Raw genomic sequence first — 26,050 nt, forward strand, 5'->3', positions numbered from 1 at the left:
AAAATACAGTAAAAACAGTAGCCTGGAAATCCAGACCTAAATCTAAAAGATTAATGGTCTGGTGTCGACTAATGAAAATCGGCCAGCTCGAGGGGCGGCACCAAGCATGCATTTGAAAATCTCACTGCACACAATTAGATAACACTCTTACCGTATCCGGTCGGCAAAACAGTAGGGATGCACCGATATGCAAATTTTGGCCGATACCGATAACCGATAATTCTTTATATTTGAAAGCCGATAACCGATATATTGGCCGATAAATCGAAATCTAAATTTGTCTATACTTTTTGAGAGCCTGATTACAAAAACAAAAGTTTCACCATTAAAAGCCATGTCCCAAAACACAATTTTATGAAGCCATTTTCACAGCAAAAAAACTGAATTTTCCTTATTTGAAGTGATTCCAATCATATTTCAAGCAATTTAAAGCCATCATGGTGAACAGTGCGCATCTGAAGTGTCTCAGCTGAAGGAAATAATGCATTATTTATCGGCTTTAATATATCGGACATATTTTCTTATCGGGCCGATAACGATAACCTAAAAAATTAGCATATATCGGCCGATACCGATATGGTGGCCGATATATCGTGCATCTCTACAAAACAGCAAAAACGCACTTCTTGCAAAGGAATGATTCGAGTGGCGTCTTCTGTTGCTCTTTTAGATAAAAAGCCAAGTCTAACTCGTTCATTGTAGCGGCCGAAGCCGTTTCAAACAACTGGTGTTCATCCATAGGCATCTTGCAATGTTTACTAATGACTTCGACGTCACAGCACCGTCGTCATCTGTTTAGCTCCTCTGGCCCGCCTATATCAGATAACCCGCTGTGATTGGTGCAGCTCAGATCGAGGGGCATATTTAATGAGCATCATTACTCGACACCAGAGTAACTCGCTGAGCAAATTGAACTTGTGCTCTCGCGAGAACTCTGGATTACCATGGTATAAAAACAGTACAATTGTGAAATATTGTTACTGCTTAAAATAACTTTTGAAAGCTGTATCATTTCATTCTTCAGTGTTCCTTCGGAAATCATTCTAATATTCTGATTTTGCTATTCAAGACACATTTCTTATTATTATTAATGTTGAAAGCAGTTTGTGCTGCCTAATATGTTTGTGGAAACCATGATAATTCTTTTCTTATATAAATAGAAAGTTCAGAACAGCATTTATTTGAAATAGAAATATTTTGTAACATTATAAATGTCTTTACTGTCACTTTTGATCAATTAAATGCATTCTTGTTAAAAAGTAGTAATTTCTTTCAACGACAAAAAATCGTACAGACTCAAAACTTTTGAACGAACGACAGACTTCGAGGTGGACTTTTTTTTACTTTGGCCAACAAGCAACCACCCAGATCACCTTAGCAACTGCCGAGCAACACCCTGACAACCATAACCACATAGTAACACTCCGACTCATGTCTACAAATTTGTTTATGTGCCTCTATTCCATGAGGCCACTGGAGCTGAGAAGCTGTCGACTTCTAAATGTTAGAGAGGGAAATATAAGACAAATGGCCGTTTTCGAGTGAAAGTGCTTGTAAGTATCCAGAAATGTGTCCCTTGTGGTTAAATTGTTTAACAACAACTGAGTGAATTGTTCGTTGTTGTTGTTGTTGGCTTGGTCAAAGAACATCCTGGTCAAAGGTTAAAACCGTCGTGGTTGGATATATTATGTCCCGAAATGTATTCAAATAAGTTCTTTGTTGCATTCAAAGCATCATCTGAAAGCATGAAAATTTGGATGCATCGGTGGTGTCTTGATAGTTTGTTGAAGGTGGGACAGGAATGCAGCTGGTGTCTTTGTTACTCATGTCCCAAACATCTTAGACAGCAATGACATTGTTTAATGACTTGTCACTAATACGAATGGAGTGCTATTAAAAGATTGACTTTTTCCTTGAAATGGTTGCAAGTTCTGCTTAAGTCATGACATATGGTTTTTGGTTTTATTTCCTGTGCCAATGTTCTTTTCTTCTCTGTAATCACCCTTATTTAAACTTTTAGTCATCCTCTGATGACGATTCTGTCAGCACTGTGTCCCAAAGTCGACGTGGGAGAAGGGATAGTGTGGTGAGCCATAAAAAAAAAAAACTAACCAATGCAATGCAACCACATATTGTTTTCATTAAAACAATAATATATCAAAAACAACTTCTTTCTTAAGGTTGACCATTACTACTTCTTTTTTCCTTTATCTTTCTCATGTTCTTGTCTTGTCTGTGTAGTTGTCTGATTTCTCGGATATCTCCGAGACGGCTGCTGATTATTTCAGCCGCTCTAATCGCAGGGGCAGCATTGTCTCTGATCTTGATGATCTGAGCATCCCAGACCTGGATAGTGTGAGTCAAGACGTGCATGAAGTATTAACCGGTGTGACAACTTCACTAAAGACCACTGGATGACTTATAGGGATAGGTTATTTGTTAAAATTTCTTTACTTTGCATGGTTTAATAAGTAAATTTGACTGGACGACTGCTTTGTTTTATTCAAGGACCGCTTTTAGGAAGGTATCAAATGAAGTTGAATTTGTTCAACTTTCACTTACATGTATTATTCCAACAATAAGTGAATCAGCTATGGACTTCCTTGATCATAACACCGAAAATCATTCCTGTTTATCATTATTAAAATCATTACTACTGTTGTGTGTGTGTATCTGTAACTTGTCAGCATTTGGTTTTATAGCAGATTTTTTATGAAGTCTGGCCAGAGCACTGACTCTGGATCTCGCTGGTTAAATTATTATGTGACATGCATGATGTGCACCTGAATCAGTTATTGGAACTACAGCAAGTAGAATCCCACTAACTAAGGCAAAACCCTGTTAATAGCCATTGAAATTACGCCAAGTATGTATTTCTAATAGTTTCAATGTGAGTAATGTTATTGTCTTCTTTTTCAGCTCGACGAGAAATGTGACAAGCAGTTTACAGACACCTTCAGCCGGGTAAGAGGAAGAGAGATCATTTCCCACTTCCCATTGTAGACTGGCATTTGAGCCATAATTAAGACCCTAGTTCATTTTACTCTTCTCATTAGGGTAAAGTTCGTCTGTATTTGGTCAATATTTCCAGATTTGGAGCCAGAGCGGGTTTAAGTGATTTATGTTATTGTTGTTTTCATCATTACTGATTTAAATGCACTAGTGTTCAAAAGTTTGCAGTCAGTAAGATTTGTCTTTTTTAAAGAAATTAATACTTTTAATTAGCAAAGATGCATTAAATCAGGGGTGTCAAACTCACGGTGCGTCCCAATTCGCATACTATCCGTCCTAAATAGTATTCGAAAATAGAATTAGTACGTCCCAAATCGTAGTATGTTGAAAATGAGTGTTCCAAAGATACCCGGATGGTCTACTATTTCCGGTCAGAATCCGAAGTGCAGATCGATGCGCACTATAACGGCTAATATTGCCCACAACCCATCGCGCATTGGACGAGGATTCGGTTAGGACTACAAACACGAGTGAAAAGTGTTAAAAAACGACAGACATGGAGGACGCGCGAGTCCAGCGGTTATGTAGAGAGGTTTAGATAAAGGTGTTTGAGTGATTATCAGTATCTAACCTGACTAAAATGTATTTTTTCAATGTTGTCCACATTATATTGCATCTGCAGCGGCATTGTGAACTTTTGTAAAGATACGTTTAGCCATTAACTTTTAAATGCATCATTATATTCAAATTGCAAACACATGAGGAGAGTCTCCGCATAAAAGACCCATGACTGGCAGATGAACGTGCAACTACATTTCTCTCCGAAACGATAAGAAATTAAATTAGATTGAATGGAGGATTTTAACTGTGACAAGATGATTGACAGGGCAGTTTACGGTGACAGGACGCGCACGACAGATCTGTCCGTTAAAGATGACGAAGTAGTATGTCCCAAAGCTTGCCTACTCTTTTGCTACACACTCAAAAGTATGTACTTTTTCTTCACAAAAAGAGTACATACTTTTAGGGCGTAGTATAAGTAGGCGAATTGGGACGCAGCATCAGTTCCTGGAGGGCCACAGCCCTGCAGAGTTTAGCTTCAACCCTAATTAAACACACCTGATTAGCTAATCAAGTCCTTCAGGCTTATTTGAAAACCACAGGTGTGTGTGTGTTGAAGCAGGGTTGGAACAAAACTCTGTAGGGCTGTGGCCCTCCAGGAACTGAGTTTGACAACTGTGCATTAAATTAATCAAGTGTCAGTAAAGATACATTTACATTTAATAATATTTATACATTTAAAATGTTACAAAAGTTTCAAATAAATGCTGTTCTTTTGAACTTTCAGTTAATCAAAGAATCCTAAAAAATTATAAATCCGTATTAATGATAAATGATTCATAAGTTAATGATAAAAAATGTATCCCAATAATAAGAAATGTTTCATGAGCAGAAAAATTGCTTATTAGAATGATTTCTGAAGGATCATGTGACACTGAAGACTGGAGTAATGATGCTGAAAATTCACAGAAATTTATTAGATTTTGAAATATATTCAAATAGAAAACATTTGTTTTAAATTGTAATACTTTTTCACAATTTTACCGTTTTTACTGTGTTTTTTAATCAAATAAATGCAGTCTTGGTGAGCATACTTCTTTAAAAAACAAAATACTAACCCCGTACTTTTGAACGTTTTGTTAAGATACTTTTTGGTTAGGCTTAATACACAAATAATTCCTCCTAAATATCAATCAATAAAACTCTTGGTAATATACAGCAGCCTCAAAAAGTATTTGCACACTTGAGTCACTCTGAAAAATGTATGAATGTCATTGTATTTGATAATAAAATATCCAACCAATTTGCATCTGCAAGCAAATGATGTTCCATCTTCTCAAATAAATTTTTGCAAATAAATGTAACCAACAGGTGTTAAGGTTGTTGAATCAGCTTTTAATTCATTGTTGATGGGTGCTCTCGTGTCCTGCAGCCGTCCTCTCGTTGTGCCACCCCGGCGCTCTCCGCAGCTGCCCTGGCATCTCTGGGAGGAAGCACTTCTAGACGGGGGAGCGGAGATGCTGGAAGCGTCATTATGGATGCAGAAGCTTCTCTCAGCGAATTAAGGGTAATGTTGTTGTTTATCTGCATATGTTATTGCAGTCAGCTAGTTTACAGATTCAACACAATCTCTCTGTAATAGGGATTTCTCTGGGATTCTTTTTAAATGGGATGAATCTTCCTGTCTTTGAACATATTTTGGCTAAGCATAGAGCATCATACTTTCCTATTGAATGCATTTGATCTCAGAGAATCCACTTGTTCATTTCCCAGCATTATTTGATTTTATTTGTGTCTTTGTTAATCTTTTCCTTTCTTTCCTCTTTGTGTTTGAATGCCCTTGGGAAGCTCTTTCCCTTTCTGTGTTTGTAAAAAATGTACAATCAGAGGTCACCGCTCTGACCTTCAGTGAATGCCAAACCTTTCCCATGATTCATTCATCCATCTCAACAGGACATCTATGATCTAAAGGACCAGATTCAGGATGTAGAGGGCCGATACATGCAGGGTCTTAAAGAGCTGAAGGTAGAAGGTCCTGAGCTCAACGCATGCCTTTCCTTATCCTCCACTAACACACCAGACACTTAGCACTCTTTAGTCTGAAAGCATGAGCCTTGCATGGGTCTTTCAATCACTACATTAGCTCTTTACAGTCACGTTTAGCCCACAGTGTTGTGTTGCCTGAAGAGGTAATTGCTCCAAAGCGCCAAAGTCACATGGAAGTCTTCTGCCTCACTCCAAACTACTGTTAAAGAAGATGGAGGACGACACACCTTTACTCTGGATGTTTCAGCTGTAGCTGTGTGAAGAATGTTTAGTGTTTGTACAGTTCACGTTTGGAAGCTGTAGATATTTAAAACATTAAATATGCAGATACTAGTAAGACCCTGTGAAGGAACTTTACAAGAACAAGTGTTAATGCAGGGAAAGATTTGATTTTATCTATTGAGAAGTGATTGGATTTTAAGTAGTTGCCATTACTGTATATACAACTGTTCAAAGGTTTAGGGTCAGTAAGATTTTTTTGAAAGAATTAATACTTTCATTCAGCAAGGTTGCTTTTAATTGGTCAAAAGTGACAGTAAAGACATAATGTGACAAATGATTTCTATTTCAAATCATTTTTGTTTTGTTTTTTACTTTCTATGCATTCAGTTTTTCTACACAAATTTTAAGCAACACAAATTTTTCAGCATTGATAAATAAGACAAATTTCTTAAGACACTAAAGACTTTAGTAATGATGCTGAAAATTCAGCTTTGCCGTCACAGGAGTAATGTTATTCTAAATTGTATTAATATTTCACAATATTACTGTTTTACTGTATTTTTGATTAAATAAATGCAGCCTTGGTGAATATAAGAAACCTCTTTCTAAAACACTAAAAAATCTTATCAACCTCAACCTTTGAACGGTAATGAACCTGAATTGAACAGGTGATTGGAGCAAAGGAGCTGAAGAGGAGGAGCAAGTTATTTTAGAAAGAGTTACTAAGACGAGCCGTAAAAAAAGATTCACAGTAAGACCAGGAACGTCTGTTTAGTAAAAGGGCCTTGACTTTAGAAAAAGGTTGTTGTTGTTTTTTCAATTTTATGTAAAGCATTGAGTTGAATTACACTTTTACTTCTTCAATTTTTACCTGCACTTCACATTTTTATCTAATCTTCAGTGCAGTGATCAGAGTCTGCTTTGTTTATTTGCCTGTCATTAAGTTTTGTAGTGGTTTTGTGTTAAGGATTTTTTCCCTCCCTTTCATCAGGAATCTCTGTCAGAAGTGGAGGAGAAGTACAAGAAAGCCATGGTATCCAACGCTCAGCTGGACAACGAAAAGGGAAACCTCATTTACCAAGTGGACACACTCAAAGATGTTTTAGAGGAGATGGAAGAGCAAATGTCAGAGCTGCGCAGGGAAACAGAGGAGAAATCAAAGGTACTTGTACTAAATTGCTCATTTCTAAAAAATTGTTGCTTAAAACTGTTTTGATTAATTTGGCAATAATTAATCAGGCAAAAAAAGCATTGTATGGTCCAGCTGTGTGTATTGCCAATGCACAGACCAATGAGTGTAAATATATTATTATATTTTTTTATATATATTTCTGTGTATATACTGTATATACACACATATTTATACATATATACTATGTATGTATGTATGTACAGTGAGGAAAATAAGTATTTGAACACCCTGCTATTTTGCAAGTTCTCCCACTTGGAAATCATGGAGGGGTCTAAAATTGTCATCGTAGGTGCATGTCCACTGTAAGAGACATAATCTAAAAAAATAAATCCAGAAATCACAATATATTATTTTTTAACTATTTATTTGTATGATACAGCTGCAAATAAGTATTTGAACACCTGTCTATCAGCTAGAATTCTGACCCTCAAAGACCTGTTAGTCTGCCTTTAAAATGTCCACCTCCACTCCATTTATTTTCCTAAATTAGATGCACCTGTTTGAGGTCGTTAGCTGCATAAAGACACCTGTCCACCCCATACAATCAGTAAGAATCCAACTACTAACATGGCCAAGACCAAAGAGCTGTCCAAAGACACTAGAGACAAAATTGTACACCTCCACAAGGCTGGAAAGGGCTACGGGGAAATTGCCAAGCAGCTTGGTGAAAAAAGGTCCACTGTTGGAGCAATCATTAGAAAATGGAAGAAGCTAAACATGACTGTCAATCTCCCTCGGACTGGGGCTCCATGCAAGATCTCACCTCGTGGGGTCTCAATGATCCTAAGAAAGGTGAGAAATCAGCCCAGAACTACACGGGAGGAGCTGGTCAATGACCTGAAAAGAGCTGGGACCACCGTTTCCAAGGTTACTGTTGGTAATACACTAAGACGTCATGGTTTGAAATCATGCATGCCACGGAAGGTTCCCCTGCTTAAACCAGCACATGTCAAGGCCCGTCTTAAGTTTGCCAATGACCATTTGGATGATCCAGAGGAGTCATGGGAGAAAGTCATGTGGTCAGATGAGACCAAAATAGAACTTTTTGGTCATAATTCCACTAAACGTGTTTGGAGGAAGAAGAATGATGAGTACCATCCCAAGAACACCATCCCTACTGTGAAGCATGGGGGTGGTAGCATCATGCTTTGGGGGTGTTCTTCTGCACATGGGACAGGGCGACTGCACCGTATTAAGGAGAGGATGACCGGGGCCATGTATTGCGAGATTTTGGGGAACAACCTCCTTCCCTCAGTTAGAGCATTGAAGATGGGTCAAGGCTGGGTCTTCCAACATGACAATGACCCGAAGCACACAGCCAGGATAACCAAGGAGTGGCTCTGTAAGAAGCATATCAAGGTTCTGGCGTGGCCTAGCCAGTCTCCAGACCTAAACCCAATAGAGAATCTTTGGAGGGAGCTCAAACTCCGTGTTTCTCAGCGACAGCCCAGAAACCTGACTGATCTAGAGAAGATCTGTGTGGAGGAGTGGGCCAAAATCCCTCCTGCAGTGTGTGCAAACCTGGTGAAAAACTACAGGAAACGTTTGACCTCTGTAATTGCAAACAAAGGCTACTGTACCAAATATTAACATTGATTTTCTCAGGTGTTCAAATACTTATTTGCAGCTGTATCATACAAATAAATAGTTTGTGGTAGCGCAAACCATGGGGTGGTGGTAGCGCAATGGATAAGACACATGCCTTTGGTGTGAGAGACCCGGGTTCGAATCCACTGTGAGACACCAATGTGTCCCTGAGCAAGACACTTAACCCCTAGTTGCTCCAGAGGCGTGCGACCTCTGACATATATAGCAATTGTAAGTCGCTTTGTATAAAAGCGTCAGCTAAATGAATAAATGTAAATGTAAATGTAAATAGTTAAAAAATCATACATTGTGATTTCTGGATTTTTTTTTTTAGATTATTCTCTCACAGTGGACATGCACCTACGATGACAATTTCAGACCCCTCCATGATTTCTAAGTGGGAGAACTTGCAAAATAGCAGGGTGTTCAAATACTTATTTTCCTCACTGTATGTATGTATGTATGTATGTATATGTGTGTATGTATGGATGTATGTATATGTGTATGTATGTATGTGTGTGTGTGTATGTGTGACACACACAGAAATATATATATATATATATATATATAACATATATAAATATAATAATATATATACACACACATATATTATGTAAACACAGAATTTTATGTTAGATGCGATTAATCGTGATTAAACGATGTTACAGCTGTGTTGAACCCTAAACACAAGCAGATTGTGTGAATGTATTTTTTTCCTTCTTTTGATTGACAGGAGCTAGAGCGACAGAAGCACACATGTTCAGTCCTACAGCACAAACAAGAGGAGCTAAAGGAGGGCATTCGTCAGCGAGATGAGCTCATCGAGGTAGAGACCAGAACAGAAATGGTTTATCGACCATATATTCAGTTGAAAACATAAAAAAAAAAAAAAAGAGTCTGCATTAGACTAAGTGTTTCAAAGCTTTTGCAGGATAATCAAGTTGTAGATGATTTGGAATCTTTCTGAGGGAAAGTGTTGTTCTTTATGTTCTTCATAGATGAAATAGTAAGGTTTGGATTCTCTATAGTCTATATCATTCACTCTCCTCCAATGAGATCCTCCTGTTTTCTTCCTTTCCTTCATATGTTCCGCCTCATTGCCGCTTTGTAGTGTCTGTTTTGAATCTGTCTTTTTTCTTCCTCTGCTTTATTAAACAAAACTCCAGGAGAACCAGAAATTTCAGCAAAAACTAGATACCCTCACAAGAGAGGTGTTTGACCTGCAGGAAACTGTTAACTGGAAGGACAAAAAGATTGCGGTATGACGGTTTAGGAGATAGTGTTTGGATTGACTCTGAAAAGGCTGATCAAATTTTATATATACTGTATGTGTGTGTACAGTATATATAAAATGTTATATATATATCATAATATGATTTATGAACAGTGTATGCACGCTTAAGTTTACACAAATTGATTGGCAGTTTGGATAGTTGTAAATGCATGGTGCTGCCCTCTGCTGGTATCCCATGAGCCTCAGCTGTTTACACCACAATTGTTGGGTACCATACAGTAGAGTTGAAAACTGTAAAAGGAACATAATGCATGAAAATCGATTACATCCAGACTTGCGTGTTTGAAGAAGGTTCGTTTTACTTCTAATATACTCACTTCTGCATGAAATCCAAGAATTGCTGAAGATGATTGGAAGAAAAGCACAGGCAACACTATATAGATAGACTAATAACCTCACTTCTTCACTTCCTGTACTGGTCATCTGTCAGCATGGTCTATTTTCATCCTACCATCTGTGACTAAAGCTAGGGCTGGGCAATATATGAAACATTTGTGATGGGTTAATCAATGTCATATTTTTTTACATTTACATTAATTCAGTCAGCAGACGCTTTTATCCAAAGACTTACAATTGCTTTTATACAAATTGAGGAACACAACAAGCGATTCATCTTAAGGAGGCAATTACACAAGAAGTGCCAGCAATACAAAGTTTCAAATAGGGATGCTCATAATTAACTGGTTAACTGAAAATAAGAATTTTTACCAATTAAGACTATCAGTTAAACGGTTTAAAAGGTAATTTAAGATATTTTAAGACGTTTGTTGCATGGTTAAAAAATATGCTACATGTATAAAATTGCATTTTTGAGAGAGAGGGAAAGAAAACAGACAAATCGTGTTTGTCGGATTTAATTATCACATTCAGAAATAATGTAAAATAACGGTTAATTAAAAGAAACGTTTACAAATACCATAAACATACAGCAGCTATAAGCTATTTTAGTTCCCCTCACTCCACAACAAATCCTTTAAAATGAACGGTATTCAGAACAGAACAAGGAAAAATAAAAGTAGCCATATAAACATCAATCCAAAATGAATTCCTTTAAAGTAAAACTGAAACAATCATTATATATATATATATACACATACAGTATATATTATTTTTAGCTATATCGCCCAGTCCTAACTGAAGGTGGTGTTCATTGTGTGTGTTTGCTGCTGTCTCTACTGTTTTCTTCACTCCTCTCTCTTTTCCTGCCCTGTGCGTGGCCAGGCGTTAGAGAGACAGAAAGAATACTTTGGTTGCATTAGGAATGAGAGAGATGAGCTCAGGGATGAGCTGGCTGACCTCAAGGGGAAAAGCCGAATGGAAGAGGTACGTCCTTTAAGTGGTCCTGCACCGGAAGCTTGACATCAGCACTTTATAACAACAATAAACAGATCGTTTCAATGGAAAGCATTTAGCTTGTTGCGCTCGTCTCCTTTTATTTGGTTTGTATCTGTTTGATCTGCATTTCATAGGACACTTTTTTTTGTGTGTGCGTTAAAGTAGTCAGTTTTAATAATTTTTTAGCTATTTTATCTGTCATTTCTGGCCAGCTTGGATCTTTTTGTCCCCCCACTGAGCTTGTCACAGTACACTATGGGATTGCTTTCTCTATAAAGGACGCATGCAGTTTTTCCTTAGAATCTATTCTACATAAGGTATCCTATAAATAACCGTAATTATGCAACAATCACACTGGCCAGTGTCCATTAAAAACGGCTTTTATACATCATGATCTTATACTGTCCTGTCCTGCTCTCACAGAAACATGGGCTGGTCATCATACCCGAGGACATGCCCAACGGAGACGTCAGCCACGAGTCCTCTACCGCAGGCATCACCGTGGTAAAACAAGAGGTAGCGCAGGTGCTGGAGTCAGCAGGAGACGGGCCTTTGGGTGAGTCTCCGAATACACTGTCAAGCTTATCTGTATTAGTGTAGAAGCAATGGCATGATAAAGCTTAATTCCTGTCTTCATTCTCCAGATGTAAGACTACGAAAGCTTGCGGATGAAAAGGATGAACTTTTGTCCCAGGTATGATTGTACATGGAATGATTTCAATGGGATTATTGGCATAGATGAGTTGAAGTAACACATCTGTGCTCTTTTAGATCAGAAAACTGAAGATGCAGCTGGAGGAAGAAAGGCAAAAACACTCAAAGATCGACAGTGTTTACACAGAAGGAGAGCGAGGAATGGAGAACGGCACTGACCTGCATTTCATCGAGATGCAGAGTACGACCTCTGACACGATACACACACACAAACACACACTGAAGTCTGAATCAACACCTTCACATGTACCTTTACATGCTTTAACACGGTTTGTTCCTTGTAGGGGATGCCAATAGACAGATAAGTGAATACAAATTCAAGCTCTCGAAGGCTGAACAGGAAATGGCCACGATGGAACAAAATGTGAGTTTGTAATCAGAACCAAATCATTTTCAAAAATGTATTAATCAGTAAAATTATTTTAATCATGTGACAAATATTGTCACTTTTATTTAGATTTTTTACTTGTTAAAATTAAAAAATAATTGAATATTAGTATAACTTGTAATTTTCTGTATGTCTTGCAGGTAAACAGACTTGAAGGACAGGTGTCCAGATATAAAAATTCAGCAGATAATGCAGAAAAGATAGAGGATGAACTGAAAGCAGAGAAAAGAAAACTTCAGAGGGAGGTATGAACCCATCTGCTGTTCAAACATCTCCGCCACTGATATAGACACATGTGACACATTCAGGGTTCTCACAATTGTAACCTGGGGAAAGAATTGTTCCTGACATGCAAAAATACCAAATCCAAGCATAGAGAAAAGCAAACTGTTTGTCATATTAGCAGTCACAGTCAAGAGTTAACCTCACGCATCTCTTTTCCATTTGTAGCTGCGTACTGCCCTGGATAAGATCGAAGAAATGGAAATGACCAACAACCATCTTGTAAAGCGGCTGGAGAAGATGAAAGCAAACAGAAATGCTCTTCTATCCCAGCAGTGAAGAGAGACTCTCCGACACCTTTCAGATGGACACCAAAAAAAAAGAAATCCGCAGGCCCCTTTACCTTGTTTCCTTGCCTCTCGTGGTAAAATACAGATTTACACCTTACTACGGCGACACGGTCAGGGAGGGAACATCTAAACCTTTGTGCTTTCTTCTCTGAACCCGAGAATATTGTTGGTTTTGTTGTTTTTAAAGGCTTGATGAGGTTTCATTGCTCGGACTGGGTGCTTTTCCCCCCTCCTCCTCTTATCTAAGTTGAACGAGTATAAAAGCGCTTTTTAAGCTGTAAATCGACACGACCGCAGGGCCCTCGACGTCCATGTAAATGCTAAATACACAGCAATGTGCCTTCACAGGGGGGGGGCGAGGGTTATATGCATTATAACACTATACAAGAAAACGTATTTCTACCGGTACAGAAAACTTTAATGTGTTTAATAAAGGGTACAGCCATGAGTTGAACGGTATAGAAAATCAATCATGTCTGCTATGGTTTCAATTAAGTGTTTTTTGTTTTTCAATTATTTAAAATATTTCTTGAAAATAAATGTGTAAATGAATGCAGTATGAATGGGTGGGTGATTCATGAATTGTGATCGTTTGCAGGGGCACATTGACTTTTGTTAGGTTTTTTGAAGTGCTTTTTCACAATGGACTACATCAGTTTTACACTAAATGCAACGATTTTAACTCCCAGATAGAGACTGAAGTTTCTACTGTGACATTGTGAGATTTCAGATTCATGTACCGATGCCGCTCAATGCCTTTCACCACGCTGTTGTATTCAAGTTTGGTGCAACTTTTTAATCACACTAGAAACAAATTGTCTGACACTTCACAAGCACAGCGATTTTGACTAGAGCAACTGCAAAGTATACTGTAAATAAATTACACGATTTACAAACTGACCTCTCTTTCAGTAATTATTTTTGGACTTTTTAAAAGGTGGCATTTTTACACCTCGGAATTGCAGTATGTTTGAAATGGCCTAACTTTTGAGCATTTGGCTCAATCAATGGCCACATGTGTTTTAAAACACAACATGCAATGATAAACATTTCACAGTACTTTATGACCTCATATTTTAGGTAGGGTAGGCAATTTTCAGAGGCTAGCTTTCAAAGCATAAGATCCCATCCCACCCTCCCTTCAGAGCGTCTCCAAAGCCACGCCTCCTTCGAAACACATGAACGCGTGCAGCAGGGAGCAAAGAAAAGCATCACGAGAGATGGTGTTAAACTACCTCATGTCTCAAAGATCATTACGTTACAATAATAATGAACATAAACAACTTAAAGAGCACCGACCTGTACCACCCGACTGCTGCAGATTCATTTCGCTGTTGATAGTGTCACGAACCGCTCTTGAGTATAACGTCACGGGATTCCATCTCTTAACTAATGATGGCATGAACGCAGCATAAGCTCGTTGTTTTGTATCAGGAGGAAGTGTAAAAGGTGGCCGCTGTTTCGGTGCTCGGTGACTGAGGTCCGTCTCTGACACGTATGAAACGCGCTGATGTCTGCGTGAGCAGGTGCGTGGAGATATGGAAATGCATACGTTCACAGGCAGGTAGGACATCGTATCATTGCATCGGGCCGAATTCAATGATTGGACGGAAATGTTATGGTCCTAAGCCTTCCACTGATGATTATATGTATATATACACACACACATTTAGACCACTTAACTTAGTGATTGCTATCAGGATGTGAAGAGACTTTAAACCAGCATAACAAAAAAATGTTTCTGTAACAAATCACCTATCCTCCTTTAATTTTTGCCATTCAATTTGGTGCCGTTAATGATGCAAAAACTACATACTTCTCCTTTGAACATGATTTTGTGAATAATTGTTGATATCCGTTTCATATTTTTGCTTTATTTATCCAAGTAGCTTTGGATAAAAGAATCTGCCAAATGCATAAATGTAATGTGACTTGAAAGAGAAGTGCATTATGGAATAAGACTGTTTTACACTTTCAAAGACAGTTCAGTCAATTCACAATAATAAAAACCGTTGTTTAATATTTCAAAATACAATCTTTTTTTTATTCATCTGCAGTACAAATGTCTATAAATCCTTGTTTTAATGTTAGCTGGTCATGTGAAATAATGTGACCGACAATGTGTATCGTGGTCTTGGCCATTTTGGGATTGTCAGCTGACCAACGAAGCGCAGCAAAAGCAGTCATTTCTGATTCAAAGTGCTGAACTTCAGCATCTCTCAAACACTTTGTAGAGTTCAGGCAGGCTGGCGATCTGGAGAACGCTGCCGTCTTCACTGAAGTGTTTCGGGGGACTGAAGAGAGATCGGAGAGCTTTGAAAAGCACATGCTCCACCTTCCACTGCCAGCTCATCTCTGCATCCTACAAACAATAAACATCAAGCCTTACACATTTGAGATTCAGTCAACTCTTTTATTAACCAAAAATCATTGACATAAACCACACACACACACAAAACAATGCATCAAGTTCAGAATAGCATGTTATTAATTTTCTCTTACAGTTAGTTACTACCCAGAATGTCATTTGTGTGTGTAACATGAGCATTACCTGTGGCTCTTCTGCATCCGGCTCCAGTGTGTAGCGTTTCCTTATGGAATAGAAGTGACTGCATTCTGTGCTGAAGTCACGGAAACAATCCTTCTCTTGATCCCAGTTCACCTGCATCATCCATCAGTTATTTTAGTTGCATCTGTTTTTTATTGTAATGTCTATTTTATGCACAAAACCCAATGAACTACAGTTCCATGAAATGCCGACCTCAGTGGCTAAACGCAGGATGAACATCGGGAGTCCCTCCATGGCAGGAGTGTAATTATCAAGAAGCATTGGCAGACCAGTCAGGTTCCCATCCTGTAAAGAAATGCAAGAGTTCCTAACAGTTATGAAGCACCATAATGTTGATTTCGATTAGGATCTTGTCTCATTATATTGCTGTTGCCGGCCTTTTGTGAAAGCAAAAAGCCACTAGAGTCTGCATTACAGTACGGCAGTCGTATATAGGAAAGCACCATACGTGAGGTTAAATAAACACAGTCTCTTGAGCTTCATTTATATAATAATTTGGTTATACGTGTAGAATGTGTCACTCACTCCATCTATTTCCAGGGAAAAGTACTCTTCCAGCATTTCGGTTTTCTGCTTAAGGAAATCCACAATATACTGAGCCAGTCCTTCTTTTGATCCGTCCTCATCCGTCCATCCGCTCTCCTCTGAATCCAGAGCCAACATGGCCAAATCATAGAGCGGAACTGGATTCTGAAGAAACAACTTTAGTTTTAATCTGTCAAATGCAACCATTAGTGAACAGACATTTTTTTTATTAAAAATGTATTAAAAATTGTTATTACTTTAAATAGCATGTATAACAAAAAATGCAAATGAATGCAATAACACACCGACAATCGAAGGACTCCAAAGTTCCCAAAATCGTAGATCAAAATTTGATAAAACAGCTTCTGACTGTAGAAAACGAGAGAGAAATGTATGTTTGTCAACAAATATATTATAAACATTACTCAAAAATAATGGAGAATGTATCAGGGATGGGCAACTTTGGTCCTGGAGGGCCACTGTCCTACAGAGTTTAGCTCCAACCCTGAAAAAATCACCTGCCTGTAATTTTCTAGTAATCCTGAGGACCTTGATTAGCTTGTTCAGGTGTGTTTGATTAGGGTTGAAGCTAAACTCTGTAGGACAGTGGCCCTCCAGGACCGAAGTTGCCCATCCCTGGAATGTATATATAAAATTAGCATTATTCATGAAAGTAGAGTCACGAATGAACTTATATCAGTCATTGATCTGTTTGTAACCTGAGTTTGGTTGTATTGAGCAGGTAGAGTTTCGTCTGGTGCTGCACTAGAGTCCACTGAGGACTGACTGAACCCACAAACGAGTGTTTCTGAAGCAGCTCCTGTAAACCTGTGGAGGACAAAATCAATTTACAACCATCGGCTTATCGTCTATAGCATGAAAAATGCTGATATAACAAACCAATGGTTTATTTATTAACTGCATGAAGGTACAGATCTTGTCTGTTGCATAATCCAAGATTAATCCATAATCTAATATTCCTGCTGTCTGCATTTTAATGTTAATCAAACAACAAAAGACACACAAAAAAAGAAATAGCTCACTAGTCTTGACTAAATAACTTTCATAAGGATTAATATGTGTTTAATTTATACAGTGAAATTGAAATTGTTATACTTTACTGCTCTCCCATTGGAAGTTGGGATGGGACACATTGAATGGCTTTTCCATTGTGGAATAATTAATAGTGAAGGGAGATTTTAATTCACTAACACTAAAATTTCAGTCTGTTCTATTTCCTAAAGCGGATATAGTTTGACCTTTGTGAGTTTGCTGCTCTATATCCTCCCGAAGCTCCTTAATGCTGGTCAGTTTAATGACGCGTCTCCTGGGAAGAGAGGCGGCCGTCAAATCTTCCTTCACCTCCTCAACATGAGGCCTTTTCCTGAAAGAAAATGAAACAGACGACGGGATGACCCTCTGATTCCGACCATTAGGCCACGACTGCCTTCTACGATATCTCCGCAACAGCCTGTTTCCTGCACTTCACCTCAGTGGTGCTTCATCGGGAGGAGGCTGAAAGTCAGTCTGCAGATCTTCTGAGGCGCACGGCTCCAGATCCTCAACAGCATTCAGAAGCTCGGAGTCGTCCGGCTCGGCAGCGGGGGGGCTGGAGGCTTTATCTGGCCTGCACTGAGAGCCAGACGGCTGGAGAAACGCATCCAGCTTCTGGGCTTTGCAGTCAGTGCGGACCATCTGATGGGCGTACACACGCTCCTGGGAGTCTGCTGAGGAAGAGGCTTTGGCCACGCTAGCGGACGCCGAGAGTCCTGGAAGCAGAGTCTAAAACGGATCATGCAAATCAGTCAAGTGTTGGTCAAATTAGACAATGTAAAAAAACGTACTCCTGTAATTGAAGGTTCACCTGTGTGAAGTATGTGCGTGAGGAGTTGGAGCCAAGCAGTTTACTCTCGATGTGTTTCTGAACGCTCTCGGTGATGCTGTCCTCGTGTAGGAAGTGCACCTCGTGCTTGGTGGGGTGAACGTTCACGTCAATGTTCTGAGGAGCAATCTCTAAACTTCACAATGAACAGTTGTCAAGTATTAGTAAAACATTTCCAGATTTGTTTTAAAGCAGAACTCAGGTTACATTCAAATATTCTGTGTGACTTAAACTATCCTTTAGTAGTTTGGGATATATATATATATATATATATATATATATATATTACAATTTAAAATAAATATATTTTAATTAAATATATTTTAAAATGTAATTTATTCCAGCGATTGCAAATCTGAATTTTCCGCATCATTACCCCAGTCTTCAGAGTCACATGATCCTTTAGAAATCATTTGGATATTCTGATTTACTTAATATTGTTATGTTAATATTTTTGTGGAAACCCTTTTTTCAGGAATATTTAATGAATAGAAAGTTTAGAAGAACAGCATTTATTTTAAATTGAATTTTATGTAATATTATACATGTTTTTACTGTCATTTTTGATCAATTTAATCTATCTTTGCTAAATAAAAGTATTAATTTCTTCTTTTTTTTTTTATCTTATGGACCCCAAACATTTGAATACTCTCATCAAGTGATATGATTTACCTAAGATAAAGAAAAGGATGTGTGTTTTTGGGAAGATAAGCAGTGTATACAGTCTCAATGGCTTTCTTCAAGGCACTAGACTCCACCAAGCGATCTAGAAGACAACAAAGTCAGAATTATGATGAATTCAAATGATATCACATATTGCATTTAAAAACTGAGATAGAAACAAACTCATAAGACATACGGTTGATAAAAAGGATAAGGATGCATTTCTTGACAGAGTAGTTGGCATTGGAGATGTAGCCCTTCATTTTAAAAGCGAGTTTCTGATCCTCACACTCAACTTCAATCAGCTCCCTGAAACACACACACATAAATGCTTAACTCCATGATTAACCATCAAATGAATGTATCCTTTAGTTTTAAACCACACAAATGTGTGTTGGCACAGTGGACACAGTGGACCACGAGATCCTAATTTCTCGCCTGGACCAGTGGGTGGGCATTAGAGGCGTGGCATTGGATTGGTTCAGGTCGTACTTGGCTGATAGAACGTTTTGTGTTAGCCTCGGCGACTCTGTGTCATCCTCTGCTCCCCTCTCATGTGGGGTCCCACAGGGCTCAGTGCTTGGCCCTCTCCTCTTCTCTCTTTACCTACTCCCGCTTGGCTCCATAATTAGGAAGCATGGGATTCTATTCCACTGTTATGCGGACGACAGCCAAATTTATGTACCTCTTAAGAAAAATGACACCAGCTCTGTTATTGCATTAATGAAATGTCTGGATGACATCAAGGCCTGGATGTCTTTAAACTTTTAAAATTTTAATCATGACAAAACAGAGGTGATGGTTTTTAGTGGATCCACTGGAACCCCCCTGCCAGATCTTGGTTCCCTAACCCAGTACATGAAACCCACCATTACAAACCTGGGGGTGAAGATGGACCCCAATTTTAAACTTGAGAGCCAGATTAGGTCTGTCGTGAAATCAAGTTTCTTTCACCTGAGGCAGCTGGCCAAAAGAGACAGTAGTCCACGCTTTCATAACCACTCGGCTGGATTATTGCAACGCACTGTATGTGGGGGTCAGTGTGTCGACCATCTCTCGGCTCCAGATGGTACAGAACGCTGCAGCTCGACTTTTAACTGGTACAAGAAAACATGAGCATATTACCCCCATTTTAGCCTCACTCCACTGGTTGCCCATTCATTTTAGAATTCATTTCAAAATTCTTCTATTTGTTTTTAAATCCTGCAATGGTCTTGCCCCGCTATACCTCTCTGAGCTTGTACAATTTTATACTCCTTCCCGGTCTCTCCGGTCAGCAGATCAGCTGCTCCTGAGAGAGCCTAAAACAAAGCGGAAGCTCAGAGGGGATCGTGCCTTCGCAGTGGCAGCTCCAAAACTTTGGAATAGTCTGCCTCAGCACATCAGACAGGCCTTCTCTCTGTCTGTTTTTAAATCCCACCTAAAGACCCATCTCTTTTCCTTGGCTTTTAACACCTAGTAGGAAGTTAACTTCATTTTTTTTTTTTTAAGGATTTTATATTTATTTGTTGTTAAATTTTAAATGTTGTTACTTTATCTATTTGAGTCTATTGTACTATTATGCTTCTGTTTGTTATTTATTATTATTGTATTTTTATTTTTGTGTGCAGCACTTTGGAAACCGTGTGTTTATTTAAATTGTGCTATATAAATAAAATTGGATTGGATTGGATTGGATAAATGAGGTTCAAATGTTTATACTCCAGGAAAATGGTCACATAAAAGTACCTGCTAACAGCTACACCAAACACCACACGAATGTTGTCCAGCACAGAGGCATTCAGTAGCGTCTTCACATCGGCAACCATCTCGCCTTGCTGGAGAGAGGGACAAATCTTATTATACAATTTACTTTCTGAATGTGTACTCTCAGTGTTATTTTAGTACCATTAATATACTTTTATAGTATATTTTTTATATATTTTTTATTGTTTTATTGTCCATTTTCAGTTAAAGTTTTAGTTTTTGTCATTTTTATTGGTGTTTTCAAGTGTCTATTTCGTTTTTATACATTTTTATTGGTGTTTTAGTCATTTTAGTTCTTAGTGCGTTAGTACAACTTGAAATAAACAAAAGTTAGAAAAGTTGTAGTTTGCCTATAACTGATTTTATTTCAGTTAATGTTTTTTTCAATTAAAGTAAATGTATATATAAAACAACACAATAAGAAATGAGCATTTCACCTTCTTGACAGCAAAACTTTTCCCAGAGTTGTGAATGGCGTATCTGTACGACAGGAAACACATACAGGTTGGCATGGACAGTTATTCAGGATCTCGCAGCAGAACAAAAACCTTCTAGATCTGATGAACACACCTGCTCACAACCTCAATGATTCTAGAGTATTCCTCACTGGGGCTCTTCAGGGCTTTCCGTCGGGTGGACACATTATAGAACAGATCCTCTACCTAGAGGGGGGAAAAAAATGGGAGGAAATGATTACTTGTGGAATTGTGGGAATAAAAAAAAAAGTACTTGCTGTCAGGTAAACCTACAGAAATCAACGTCCCCTGGTTTCCAGCGCAGGGTTTGGGTGGAGATTTCAGCTTCCCATCACAGTAATTAGCCCTGTAAACAAAACCAGAGTGCCACTTTATTAAAGAAAAGAATACATTAACAATAAAATAGCTGAGCTGCAGTGTATTTACACTACATTCTGTGTGTCTGGTAAAATATATAAAATTATACAGGCTGCGTCCGATATCGCATACTTCACGACCGATAAAAAAGTATGTTCTATATAGTATGAATCTAATATGGACGTACTAAATTCGCCATGTTGTCATTATCATGTGACCAACCAGCGTCAGTTACATCGCTTCACTGCCATTCATAAATCCTCTCCTGTGGCCTCATGGGATAGTAAAGTGTCCATCAGATGCACACTCCAGCATCTTGCTAAGAGAAGTACGTCATCCAGGTACCTTTTGCCTGCTGTTGTATGAGTACTGTGATTTCGGACGTACTTCTTTTGTCACATACTGTTTTTCGCCTACTATATATTAGGGAAGTATGTGATTTCGGATGCAGCCATAATTGTACAACAATATATATATAATATAATATAATATATAGATCTTATGTAGTCCCGCCCCTTTTCAGCGCTGCGCTCATTGTGTTCTGTCTTCCGGTTTGCATTTCCACAACATGAATGTAAGATCTTACGGATTTATGAATGAACCGCTCGCTTTTAAAATCTTCCCGGTCTACTGGCATTCATTATGACATCCGCTTCAAACATTACAATGCTCATGATAATAACTTTCATTAACTCTACATAAAGTAAATCCACTTCACCAGCTGATTACTTTTCGACAGCAATGCCATAGAAATATACAAAGCTACCGCAAAAACAGAAGTTCAAAGACAAAATTCTAAAGACGGCTGGGCGCTTGTTTCTCTGACGCATAAGGTCTATAAAATTAAAAGAATTACCTGTAGGCACATTTGGCATCAGCTGTTTTCGTGGTGATTGTGACATGTGCCACATGACTTATACTGGCAAGAGCCTATAAATAAAGAGAGAGTTGATTTAGCCAAGTTGATCAGTAAACAACACACAGCGATCAGCTGAAGTGAGGAACACTGTACCTCCCCTCTGAATCCATATGTTGCAATTGATGCCAAGTCCTCAAAACACTGAAGCTTGCTGGTCGTAAAACGCTCACAAACTATTTCCATATCATCTTTCTGTGAAGCATAAAAATGCAACAAGCTCCAAACAAGAAATGTGGCGTTTCACAAATGTCTATCGATGTGTGCAGTGTAAACATAAGCGGCTTACCCTGATGCCACTGCCGTTGTCCTGAATGAGGATGAGCTTCAGTCCACCTTCTTTCACTGTTATCTGGATATTTGTGGCCTTTGCATCCAAACTGAGGAGTCAAAACACATATTAGTGTCTCATATTGTGTCACATGAGGTTGACATTTAGGGTCATTTTGCCAAACAGGTGACATTTGTGTTCCTGAATAGATTTTGATAAGCATGAGAATTTATTAGTGATATATAAAGTGTCACCGGTTGTTAGTCATCAGTCGTTCCAGATAATAATGTATAACAAGTTGACACCAGTCATAAATAATCAATAAAGTTTAATCAAGCATTTGAGACTACATTTGTTTTTAGTCAGTAACGTTACTTATTATAATAAAGATAAACCCTAGTGACATCAGTTAGTAGACATAAATTGTTAAAATGTCATTAGGTAGAACTAGAAGTTATTATAGTGATCGATAAATGTGTCACCAGTTCTCCATCATCTCTTTGATGGCATTGGCAGGCCGCTGGATGATCTCTCCCGCTGCGATGCGGTTCACTACAGTCTCGTCGAGTCTGCGGATTACTCCCGCCATGATGAACTCGCACTCATTTACTAAATTAGAAACAAACACAAACACAGTCACATGAAACTCATTCACTACATAAAATATAAGCTAATTCAAAAGCACGTGAATGTTTGTTTACGTCGCACACGCACGAGACCCGCAGAACTTCAGGCGCGAATGACGAGCGCCCGCCCCCCGAGTGTTGTGATTGGCTGGTGGAAGAACTATATCCGCCAACGTCATGCCTAAAGTTTTTTTTATTACATTTTTATATTGACCTTTCAAAATGACAGAATTCAACAGCAAGTTCTTGACACATTTTCACATTTTGTAAGTATAAATTGAAACACAACAGTAATTAAAATAAAAAGAAACAAAAACGTAAAATTAAAGGGCATCACAGACAAACGTAAAATTCATTTAGCAGAGATACAGTTCTTTGGGCTTTTCGATTGTTGAACTTTAAAGGCTGTTCGAAAATGAACAAAACTGGGTCATTGACCAAATGGCAGGGTCTTATAACATTGTAACAATAAATGAGTGGAGGATGACACACAGGTGAGTGTGTGTACTGGTATTCCCAACAACAAGTATAGTAATACCAGTAAATTTTGACCTTGTGGGGACATTTTTTAGGTCCCCACGAGGAAACAAGCTTATAAATCATACAGAACGATGTTTATTGGAAATCTAAAAATGTAGAAAGTTTTCTGTGATGGGTATGTTTAGGGTTGAAGGAGAGAATATACAGATTATATAATATAAATATCATTATCTCTATGGAATGTCCCCATGAAACATGAAAACACAATGTGTGTGTGTGTGTGTGTGTGTGTGTGTGTGTGTGTGTGTGTGTGTGTGTGTGTGTGTGTGTGTGTGTGTGTGTGTGTGTGTGCACAGCTTATCCATGCAGAGATATCTCCATCCATACCACATGTGTGCTGTCATTTTATAAGAGGTCTGCTGATGTGCACAATGATTCTCTTGTGTCCCCAAAAATATTTGGATTCTTAGATATCATCAGATTTACATTTACATTTTACATTTAGTCATTTAGCAGACGCCCTTATCCAAAGCGACTTACAAATTAGGACTAAGTTCAGCGAGTCATCATAAAGAGGCAAAAGCAACAACAACGCAGGAAGTGCTCAAAATACGAAGTTCTGGTATTATTCAGAGTAGCATAAGCCTGATAAGTGATGTTTCAAAGGGAAAGGATTTTTTTTTTTTTTTTTATAAAGATTTAGTTATGAATCCAAAGTAAAGCATCTGTGTTTGTTAGTTTATCAGTTCTTTTATTTATTTTGCATAATTAAGGAAATATGGGTTTTAGTCTCTGGTCATGATATTTTATGGCCTTTAAAGCAATGGTTGTGTTTCTGAACTACTTCAACACAGCATCACAGAACAGCCACCAGATGGCAGAAGACAAGAGTGCTTGTGTAATGCTCTCCTCGTTAAAGGAGGAAGCTGTGATTCATGGATCATGATGTCCCAGTTCAATAAAAATGCTACTGTCAGGCTCTTTAATCAATGAGTCATAGACCGCAATGCAAGCATGTATCTTGTCTAATATCTTTTTTGTTTCTCTGTTTAAAGAATAATGCATTTTATGTTTCATTAATATAAGAAGGCAGTTGCCAAAAGTGATGTCCGGCCTATAAAACTGACATCTTCACCCCTTTTTCAAATATTATTAAAAATCTGTTAAAGATTTTGTAAGCCTATTGCGTAGTTATTCTTTGAGTCAATTGTTTTATTTGTGATAACACAATTAAACATACCAAATTGTGCAGACATATTTTTTGGCCAGGCTGTGCAAAAACAAGAGAGATCCAATGAAATATTAATAACTGATTATGTTGTTGTAGTCAATGTATGTCTTTCCAGTGAACTTTTTGTTTTTATATGCATTATTTTGCATAGTAAATTAACACTGTAATTGTAGTTTTTGCCTTTTTTGCCAAATTATTTTGTCAGATAAATACCTTAACCAAATTTTGTATTTTGTTCTTCCCTCACATTTAAAATATTTTTAAAAATCGTAAATATTTTCCTCATATATCCCCTCCGGACATCACTTTTGGCCACTGTACTGTGTTAAAAATAGCCTATACGTTTAATTTGTTGAGCTTCATTTAATGGTCTTATAACTTTTACTTTTAAGTAACAAACATATACATTTGAAAAATTATTCATTAATTCAATGCATCATTTACTAATCGTCATATCATTCCAAACTCACATGACTTGCATTCTTCTGTGGAACATAAATATATTTTAAAGGCTTTCTGATCTTTTTCATATAATGGAAGGTAACAAGTACAAGGGCTCACAAGCTCAAAAATTACGAAAAAGCATCATAAAAGTATCATAAAAGAAGCCATATGATAGCTTTATGTGACAAACAGACCATATACCTTTTACATAAAATATACCTTTTCCACAGAAGAAAGAACAACATGAAGGTGAGTAGATTATTGTTTTTGGGTGAACTATCCCTTTAAATATACAGTGACTGACTCTTCATTATCCTCATGTCAATTACAGAGATCAGTTCATGAGAAATGGACAAAGAGCCACAGAACAAAAGTCACATCCAGTGTTTCCAACCCTTCCACCCTTCATCTTGTTCTGAAATGCTGTGGTTTTGCTCCACACAGTCTTTCTGCAGGTGGACAATTGTATCTTTTCTCGCTCGCTTGCTTGCTTGCATGTAAGTATGTGAGGAATTCAGTTTCTTTGTTCTTTCATATTTTGAAAGTAACCTGAAAAGTACCTGAAACCAGCTCCCTTCCCCTCTGGGTTGAGCTGTAAATCTTTCTCTTCAGCGTTGTTTCATGTTTGCTGTGTGTATGCTGGACTGAATTCAGCAGCACATTGAGTCTGTTTACAGGCCTGTTGAATGAACAGGTCTGATCAACACTGAACAAGACACAATTTGCACAACATTTCCTGTCAGGTCTCTCTCGCATGATTTCTCGAAAGCTTAACCTGCAAACTAGATTTTCTGCTCACCTCTGTTCCGCATTAGATTAAAGATAGAGGCTAAATTATACAGATTTTTTTTTATTTAGAGCAATTTGTCAAATTTCTGAACTGGCTCCCCAAATGAGTTGCAGAAAATCAGTTCATAAATCAATAACTACATAATATTTTCCCGTTTCCATGACAATTTGCATTGTGTCCAAAGTAGTTCAGTTGCAACCAGCTCATTTTC

The 26,050-nt window shown here is 38.0% G+C and overlaps 2 protein-coding genes across 13 annotated transcripts in view; one reads left to right on the forward strand and one right to left on the reverse strand.

Moving 5' to 3' along the window:
- Positions 1–13,763, forward strand: part of lrrfip2 (leucine rich repeat (in FLII) interacting protein 2) — a 29,156-nt gene extending 15,393 nt beyond the window's left edge. For 4 of the 10 annotated variants that reach the window (XM_082153177.1, XM_082153181.1, XM_082153182.1 and 1 more), the window contains 15 exons: positions 2,021–2,086; positions 2,242–2,355; positions 2,920–2,964; positions 4,946–5,080; positions 5,467–5,538; positions 6,773–6,943; positions 9,294–9,386; positions 9,727–9,819; positions 11,076–11,177; positions 11,613–11,745; positions 11,834–11,883; positions 11,961–12,084; positions 12,188–12,267; positions 12,432–12,536; positions 12,742–13,763. In XM_082153177.1, coding sequence (XP_082009303.1) covers positions 2,021–2,086; positions 2,242–2,355; positions 2,920–2,964; positions 4,946–5,080; positions 5,467–5,538; positions 6,773–6,943; positions 9,294–9,386; positions 9,727–9,819; positions 11,076–11,177; positions 11,613–11,745; positions 11,834–11,883; positions 11,961–12,084; positions 12,188–12,267; positions 12,432–12,536; positions 12,742–12,852 — 1,494 coding nt within the window. In that variant the 3' untranslated portion in view covers positions 12,853–13,763. The remainder of the gene's footprint in view (positions 1–2,020; positions 2,087–2,241; positions 2,356–2,919; positions 2,965–4,945; positions 5,081–5,466; positions 5,539–6,772; positions 6,944–9,293; positions 9,387–9,726; positions 9,820–11,075; positions 11,178–11,612; positions 11,746–11,833; positions 11,884–11,960; positions 12,085–12,187; positions 12,268–12,431; positions 12,537–12,741) is intronic. The other 6 variants (XM_082153180.1, XM_082153183.1, XM_082153185.1 and 3 more) reach the window with 6 other exon arrangements.
- An 892-nt stretch (positions 13,764–14,655) lies between these two features.
- mlh1 (mutL homolog 1, colon cancer, nonpolyposis type 2 (E. coli)) lies at positions 14,656–25,756 on the reverse strand. 3 transcript variants are annotated; one of them, XM_082153189.1, is made up of 21 exons: positions 25,610–25,756; positions 22,983–23,075; positions 22,751–22,877; positions 22,287–22,377; positions 22,094–22,192; positions 21,938–22,011; positions 20,994–21,070; positions 20,819–20,906; positions 20,686–20,728; positions 20,231–20,319; positions 18,699–18,811; positions 18,512–18,605; positions 17,822–17,975; positions 17,447–17,739; positions 17,217–17,341; positions 16,677–16,785; positions 16,263–16,326; positions 15,958–16,122; positions 15,625–15,717; positions 15,415–15,525; positions 14,656–15,225 (listed from the first exon to the last, which is right to left on the reverse strand). In XM_082153189.1, exons 2-21 carry the CDS (start codon positions 23,071–23,073, stop codon positions 15,073–15,075), a joined length of 2,253 nt encoding a protein of 750 aa, XP_082009315.1. In that variant the 5' UTR covers positions 23,074–23,075; positions 25,610–25,756; the 3' UTR covers positions 14,656–15,072. The 3 variants fall into 3 exon arrangements, with proteins under 3 accessions (XP_082009315.1, XP_082009317.1, XP_082009316.1); XM_082153191.1 differs by lacking the exon at positions 22,983–23,075 and having other exon boundaries at positions 25,610–25,754; XM_082153190.1 differs by lacking the exon at positions 25,610–25,756 and having other exon boundaries at positions 22,970–23,064.
- Between the last annotated feature and the right edge of the window lie 294 nt (positions 25,757–26,050).

This window comes from Leuciscus leuciscus, assembly GCF_965113295.1.
Source record: "Leuciscus leuciscus genome assembly, chromosome: 22".
Taxonomy (NCBI): domain Eukaryota; kingdom Metazoa; phylum Chordata; class Actinopteri; order Cypriniformes; family Leuciscidae; genus Leuciscus; species Leuciscus leuciscus.

What these genes read in the sequence shown, in the direction of transcription:
- mlh1 (XM_082153189.1), bottom strand. Translation starts at nt 23,073, where the DNA reads ATGACGTTGGCGGATATAGTTCTTCCACCAGCCAATCACAACACTCGG. An exon ending in CCTTATCCTTTTTATCAACC is followed by an intron (nt 18,606 to 18,698) that starts GTATGTCTTATG and finishes GTTGTCTTCTAG; the next exon opens with ATCGCTTGGTGGAGTCTAGT. An exon ending in TCCTGCGTTTAGCCACTGAG is followed by an intron (nt 15,526 to 15,624) that starts GTCGGCATTTCA and finishes TGGATGATGCAG; the next exon opens with GTGAACTGGGATCAAGAGAA.